The 7,799-nt window shown below is 51.6% G+C and overlaps 1 protein-coding gene across 7 annotated transcripts in view; it reads left to right on the forward strand.

The window, feature by feature from the left end:
- The window catches only part of NFX1 (nuclear transcription factor, X-box binding 1), a 66,348-nt gene extending 62,778 nt beyond the window's left edge, over positions 1-3,570 (forward strand). For all 7 annotated transcript variants that reach the window (XM_086416587.1, XM_086416591.1, XM_086416588.1 and 4 more), the window contains 3 exons: positions 1,321-1,466; positions 2,139-2,240; positions 3,294-3,570. In XM_086416587.1, coding sequence (XP_086272713.1) covers positions 1,321-1,466; positions 2,139-2,240; positions 3,294-3,366 — 321 coding nt within the window. In that variant the 3' untranslated portion in view covers positions 3,367-3,570. The remainder of the gene's footprint in view (positions 1-1,320; positions 1,467-2,138; positions 2,241-3,293) is intronic.
- The last annotated feature ends 4,229 nt before the right edge of the window (positions 3,571-7,799 follow it).

Consider the following 7,799-nt stretch of genomic DNA (forward strand, 5'->3'; position numbering starts at 1 on the left):
TAAAGTAGTTGTAGGAAAAAGTCAGAGCTGCCTTGAGGATCCTTACCTTTCTCCAGAGCCCAGCCATTATAGCTTCATGGAAGCTCTAGCCTGGCTCAAGAAAGATATCTGCAGTAATATTAAATGTAAATACACATCCTAGCCCTGTGCCCAAGAATGGGAGGAAACACTCTCGATGAAGGGGATTCAGTAGGGATACTTAGGAAGACATGCCAACTCCTCAGATCTCTGATGAGCTTCCCTGGTGGCTCAGTGGTAAAGAACCCGCTTGCCAGTGCAGGAGATGCAGGTTCTCCCTGGGTCAGGCAGAACCCCTGGAGGAGGAAATGGCAACCCATTTTATTCTTGCCTGGGAAATCCTAGGGACTGAGGAGCCTGGTGGGCTACAGTCCATGGGGTTACAAAAGAGTCAGACATGACTGAGTGACTGAGTACGCACACACAGAGATCTCTGAAGGACTGTTGTATGATCGGACTCACTGGTTCTTATTACCCCAAAGGCAGGAAAGAATATGTTGGGCAAAGATATAAAGTTGAATGAGTAGAGTTGAACAGTAATGGTATCAGTTCCTTCAAGAGAGGGAAGCCTGTCCTGGAGGCAGCGGAGATGTCGAGGAGGTGGCTTTAATCAAAAAAGCCTCTCATGTAGTCAGCAATAGCCAGCCCTGCGGCGACTCCCTCTTCATTCAGAGGGCATGTGAGTGAGGGAGAGATGGCTCCTTTGGCTCCACATCTAATGAAAATAGGTTTCCTTCCTGCTGTCTACTCACCCTCTGCCCTGCCTCCCTTCTGTTCCCGCTTCCCAGCAGGATACTAGCACAAAGGAGAAAATGGAATCATTGTTCCCCTCCTAATTAGGAAACCTGAGCAGATGTAGTTCTCTGCTAGCCTGTCTCTATAAATTCACAATTTTTAGTGTGGAGTGTACAAGTGAGATTTTCTTGTTTTGTAACTCTTCAGTTTATTTAGTCATTTCTTAAAAACATCACTCACTCCCCAGTTAGAGGCCCTGTGGGAGCAACCATTGCAGTATCCACGTCAGGCTCAGTTCACTTGCCCACGGTCCCCCTGGCCCCAGCCAGCTGCTGCCACATGGCTCACAGAGGAGATGCAGGAAGTACATCCCATGCCCTTCCCCACGCCCCCCCACGCCCCGACCCTTGCCCCGCAGGCAGTGAATTGCCGTGCACCATGGGCCTCCCAAACTCTGTCATCTCTTTATTGACCCAGGCTGTTCCAGGACAGTGGGAAGGACCTCTATAGGCATAGCCTTTTTTCAAAATGATGTTTACGAGTCAGTCTTCTTTTCCTTCCATACAGGGGAAAAGTAGTAAGAAGAGCCACTGCTTCCCTCCCATGAACAGAGACCACCGCCGGATCATCCACGATCTGGCCCAGGTGTACGGCCTGGAGAGCGTGAGCTATGACAGTGAGCCAAAGCGCAACGTTGTGGTCACTGCGGTCAGGTGGGTGCATCTTGCTGTCAGAGGGGAAACTGCTCGGTGAGGCACACTGGACCTGAGAAGCTGGGCTGGCCAGTGGCTAGTGCAGGAGCGCTGCACTAGTCGTTGGTGCCTCCTTGGGCCTGGCCTTGGGCTGTTGTTTTTCTTACTTCCTTCTTTGGAAGATTAGGTGAAGAGTCTGCCTCTGGGCCAGCCATTCTGACTGATCTAAGGCTCTGAACCAGAAAGTAAAGCCCATGCCTCAGACCTCAGAGCAGACACACCTAAAGCATATTTCACATCAGATCCATCCCTTGTCCCCTTGTGTCCTCCTGGCATCATGGAAACAGAGTGCTGGCCTGGGACTCAGGGCATCCTCTGTGAAGAGTGTTTGCCATTAGAGGAGACTGAAGCAGGAGTATGAGCGAGGAGGGGACTGCAAGACCTAGGATCACTATCCGAATCTGGGGGAATTGGAAGAACCTCCCAACAAAGAAGACTCAAGTGAGTTTAGAGAAAGAAGGTAGTGGGCTCAGCAGAGGTAGATGAAAGGGATGAGGATTAATCAAAGGTGACAGGTCATATCAGAGAGTGCCCTGCAGCATCACGTTAAGAGTCATGGACTGGATTTCCAGCTGTCTGCCTGTCTCCACAAACAGTTCTCACTTTTCAATACTTTGTGTTCTGACTTCACAGAGGGAAGTCCATTTGTCCTTCTACCACACTGACAGGTGTACTCGAAAAGGAGAATCAGTCACGGCCTCCGCCACCGATTGCTCATCACAGACAGACAGACAAGTAAGAATTCTTTAGCTGCTTCCCAAAGGGCCATGTCTGTTCGGAGATGCCACCGAGGAGTAAATTGCCCTGGGCTGCACTAGTCATTGGCGCCTCATTGGGTCTGGCCTTGGGGTGTTGCATTCAGATATACGATGTTTGACTGAGATGCTGGACACACATTTGTTCATGCCAGAGGGGTCCCAGGTTTGCTGTTTGTAATGCCTACTTGCCCTCCAGGGAGCAAAGTCACTAGCCGTAATTTCCATGGTATAGATGGTGACACTGGGAAATGGATTCAGTCTGCCACACCAGATGATGTGGGAACATCTCACAGTTCACAGCAGTTACTCTGGAGACAGAAGTGGGATTCTAGGCGGGCATTGGCAGTGAAGGGGGAAACTTGCGTGTTTTGCTCTGCTTACATATGGTTTGAATCATTTTTCCATATGCTAGTGATTAAAGAGGAAAGAAAATAGCACGAGCAAGCAGCAGGTCTGGCAGGTGTTTTCTCAGCCAGGAGCAGAGAGGGGTCGTCATCCTGCCTTCCCTTCCCAGGAGGGGACCAGCTGCCCTACAGAGCAAGGCCACCTAGCTGGAAGCTGTTGGGAACCCAGTGGGGTCTCTCCTCCTGCTCTGGCCTTCCACACAGAAGCTCTCCAGAGCCTCCTACACCTCTGGGAGGGTGGGTAGGGAAGTGTACAAGGTCACCAGGAGGGTCCTAGCCATCTCTGTTCCCTTGGAACTGGACGGGACAGATCAGTGTTGCCCACTGGGCACAGCGTCAGCCAGGAGCTCCTGGGGCCAAGTAGCTCTCAGGACCAGCCCCAGTCCTGCCCTGGGGAAAGTCTTTATTTTGGAAAAATTTTAGAATAGAAAGAATAGTGTTAATATGTTAATATAAACTCCTTTGTGCCCTTCACCAAATTCCAGCAGTTACTTGCTCGTGTGGACTGCACTGTCTTAGCAGAATCTCACACATGGTAAAGAAGCTGACCCTTCACTTTCTGAAACCTGCCTGAATCGGTTTCCCCCAAGCAAGAAAAGATTGCTCATTCTGTGTTTGCTTTTCAGGAATCCTGGGAGCAGCAATTTACAGAAGATAGCGAAGGAGCCCGTAATTGACTACTTTGATGTCCAGGACTGAGGAGATCATGACACACTTAGGAAAAAAAATCATTGGGTGTGATGGAGATTTTTTCCCCGCAGATAAATCATGCTTGTTCCCGACTGCCTGGTGGACTCACAGCTCACCTACTGTCTTGACCTTGATACTTGCAAACCACGATTGTGTCAGAAATCCCCTTGTCCGCTCTGCTGTGTGTAAAGTGTCTCACTGTGTCTCACTATTGCCATGTCTCTGACTGAATGATCACTAGTGATTCAGTTGAATTTGCACAGACTCCTCACACCATCACCATGATTGCTTTGAGGGTTGGGGGAACATAGGACTTGATTTTAGTCAAACTGGAATTTTAACCTGAAAATGTCACTTAGGCATGGCCTCAGATGTCCATCCAGTTACCCATCCTCCTCCTGACAATGCCTTGCATTCTTAATCCAAAGTGATCACTATCTTCGGAAAGACAGGCTAAAACTTCGAAGTCCAAAGTCCCAAACAACGGCTTGGTACACCATATCTGAAGTCAGGTGTGCGGTTAAACCCAGCTGTCTTTGCTGAGTCTTTTGCCAAAAGCTCTGCCTGGTCTACCTAGCTAAACTTATCTGAGTGGTCTTCAGTAGCATCAGTGCAGACCTAGGAGAGGGTTTGGGGGACCTGTCTTCCAGAATCTACAGAGGGCCTCTTAGCATTGATCCTGTGTGGTGACAGGTTCCCTCTCCACCATGATGATGGAGGACATAGCATGAGCTCCTCCTCCCACTGGTTCACACTGCAGCCTCTGTGCACTGACCTGTGCAGGCATAACCCCTCCTGTCTGGTTGAGAAGGAGTCTCCTGGGCGCCTGCCTTTCCCATGTCACTTTCTTCCAGGCCGGCAGCAACCGTATTGGCTTTCCCTATCTCTGAGCTCTGGACTTCTGTTTGCATATTCAGAAAACCATGTGAACGGTCCAGGGCTTACGCCAGCACGCCCCCGAGGTATTCTTCAGGCTCCTGTAAGGCAGGTGCGGCTGCAGTCACATTAGTTCAGCCCTCTGCGTTGGTACCTCTTCAACATGGAGGCCAGACTTCAGCAACTTCGTTCTGCTCCAGAAAAGCCACAAACCCCAGAGCAACAGAAGGAGAAATGAGAAGTGATGTCACAAAACTGGCACTTAGTTTTACCAGGAAAAGCAGGGCTGCCCTTTGGTCCTGACCCAGGCACTCTGCCTCGAAAGACATCAGGTCCAGCAGGAGGGGTGGGAGGGTGGGGACAGGTGACTGGAGGGAGGAGACAGAGCCACCTCTCCCCGAGCCCGTTTAGCAGAGGGTCAGTGGCCCCACACCCGATAGGGGCCTCAAGCATCTGTTTCATCTTTGAAGCAGTGGGTTGAGTGGGTGAGCTGTACTGCGAGAGCATCTCCACACCAGCAGGAGGTGGAGACCTGATCTCAGCTTCCAGCTCTGCCATGGGACACCCTGCTGCTGCCTGATGGAGTGGAGCTACCGCCTTCCTCACCAGAGTCCTGAGGATTAAATGAGATAATGTACATGGAGGTGCCTGAACTGTTACACGTGCTGAAACTTTACAGCATTCGGAAAATATGTAGGCCTCTTTCTCCGTCATTCCAGCCAAGTAAAGGATTAGAATGCTAACCAGCCACTTATGGTGAACACGTGTGTCCCTGCCCGTGCTGGGCTATGCTTGGCTGTGGGGAACAGACATGGCCTGCTCTTTTGCAGTTAGTAATCCAGAGCGGGGCACATACCAGAACAAATAGAGTGAGAGTGTTTGGTCTGGCACAGATAGGTCATCAGTCTGTTTATTAAAAGCTGAGGAGCCATACAAGGAGTTTTTGTGGCATGCTGGGAGGGAGTCAGCCCTCATGCCTGGGGGAGCTACCCCTGGATGGGGAAGGAAAACAAGCATTTGAGCTGAGTCTTGAGATGGCAGACTGCCATTTGGAGGAGCGAGGCATTCCAAGTGAACGGCCTGAGACAAGCCCAGGACTATGGTCTGTGGGAGTTTTGAGGAAGGATTGGTTGTCCGGAATGGGCAGACAACTGGAGGGACAGGTGATGAAGCTGGAGAGGTAGACAGGAGTCACTTTGTCGGGAGCCATTGAGGGATTCTCAGCAGAGCATCACAGCTGGACTTAAAACAGGGCAGGAGGCGGCAGAGGTCTTTGTAGAGGCCCGGATACTGTAGGCTTTGTGAGTTTCTGGTGTGGCTACCCCAGGTCTACCGCTGTTGTGTGGACTAGCCCCAGACAATAAATACGGGCATGAGTGTGGCTCTCGTCTTGACACTTCATAGACCCTAAATCAGAACTTGATAGAATTCCAATGTGTCAGAAAATATTTTTATATTTTTCCAACCATTTAGAAATGAGAGAACTATTAACTTGTGGGTTGTATTCGGTGTAGAAGTAGGCAGCAGGCTGGTTTTGGCCAGGACCTTAGTTTGTCCACCCTGTTCTGGAGTAGCCACTCAGAGGGTGTCAAAGGGTTGAGAGGGCTAACTGAGGCAAGAAAGCAGCCCAAAGCTGCCAGAGTGATGCAGATGAGAGGAGGAGGTGGTGGGAGCTGGTGCTGCAAAGGGGAGAGGTCAGGAGATCTAGGAGGGAGTACAGGCTGCTGGTCAGAAGGGAGCCAGACCCCCTCAGCAAAGGGGGGCTGGTTCTCATGGGTTTGGTGGATTCCCCACTAAGCAGTGCCCTTACACCAAACCTTGCAAATCTAAGTACATTACACTGTGTGTGGGCTAAAAGGAAAAACACCTCTACCTCTTACATGGAGGGGGCCTGTGGGTATCAGGACCCCACTTTTGCTCCCTAAGAATCCAGTGGTATCTTCCTGCCCCTCCAGCTGCAGTCTCCAATGGGAGTTTACTCTTGGGACCAGAGCTTTCCAGAGGCCAAGTTCTGAACTCTGGAATTCCCTCTGGCTTGTCTGGCAGGGCTAGTTCCACTCAGCAGTGGTACCACTCTGGTGTGCTGTGAGAGGCTGTGTGCAGAATGGAGATGAAAGCCGTCCTCCTGATTGCGGGGTCTGGGGTTGCTCCTGGCCGTGCCAGTGGTGGACAGGCCAGGGGAAGAAGGAATGTCAGTCCTAGGGATGCTGCTGCTGCTGCTAAGTCGCTTCAGTCATGTCCGACTCTGTGCGACCCCATAGACGGCAGCCCACCAGGCTCCGCCGTCCCTGGGATTCTCCAGGCAAGAACACGAGTGGATTGCCATTTCTTTTTCCAATGCATGGGGGAGGCTCAAACAGTGGCCCTGAGGTTTAAGTTTGGGGGGTCCTTCCCAAGTGGTACCAGTGTTGCTTCATGCCTGGAGACCGTGTTCTCTAAGGAAAACCTGCCAGTTTGCCCTCTCTTCCAGAACTGGTGGGGCAAGGAGGGACAGGCCAGAACTGCTTCACTGTCACAGACCTGCCTTCCTTCCTCAGTCCCTCACGCGCCCTGCCACACCCATTGGGAAAGTTCCACAGATGTCCCATAGTATCTCCCGTGGCCTTTTAGCACTCACATATCCCAGGGTGTTCTCCAAGCCAGACCCACCCCAGTCTGAAAAGACCCAGCCAGAAGGGACAGGGCTCCAAGGGCTGTGTGCCAGACCAAGACAGGCCTGGGGTTCCCCAAGCTAGGCCAGCAGAGGGGGCTGGTTCTCAGAAAAAGAGGATCTGTTTTCCCGGAACAGAGTTCCCGTGGAGTCCTGCCCTCAGCCCCAGCTTCACGCGCACAGCCTCCCGGGACACCCACTGCAGAGAACTCAGCTGGACAGCTGGGCCCGATTGTCTCCCTCCGCTCACTCTGTTCCTGGGCAGTTTGCTTCCAGTGTCCAGGCACTGACTTTCCCACCTGTCAGCTGAGTAGTAGTAGTTCCTGCCTGTGTACTGCCCTGGGCCTTTGGAAGGAGAGTGGGTTGGCAGGGTCTGAGGGGTCAGGAGGGTCTCCCAGTGTCATGTGGCAGCTCAACATGGTCAAGCCTCTGGAGCCTGTCCCGGGACTGTCTCTCGGGCATAGGGAGGGAAGGGACAGCCGTCGTGAGGCTGCTCTGGCAAGGGCTGGGGTTTTCAGTCACCTGCCCCCTTACACCACTACCACCACTTGCCACATGGGTGAGGGAATCAGGAGTCTTTACCTACCCACACTTTCCCAAGAATCTCTTCTAATAGTGAAGAACTATTAGCTTCTAATAGCGGAAGCTTCTAAGTGAAAGCCGCTAATAGCTATTGAGCACTTCTAATAGCTTTCAAGCACTTTTGATACACCAGGCACTGTGCTCGTATCTTTTACTCCCCAAAGCCCCATGAAGTGTGTATCGTTATTTTCTGTTTTACCTATGAGGAAACTGAAGGTTGGAGAAGTTAGGTCACTTGCCCAAGATCACTCAGTGAATTGGAGATCTGAAATCCCTACTAGCTCTGACTCCAAAACCTGTGTCTGCCAGCTCCACAGACAGAGCAGCAGCTGTT

This window comes from Bos grunniens, chromosome 8, assembly GCF_055505025.1.
Source record: "Bos grunniens cultivar Pamir isolate PY7600 chromosome 8, Bosgru_T2T1.0, whole genome shotgun sequence".
Lineage (NCBI taxonomy): Eukaryota > Metazoa > Chordata > Mammalia > Artiodactyla > Bovidae > Bos > Bos grunniens.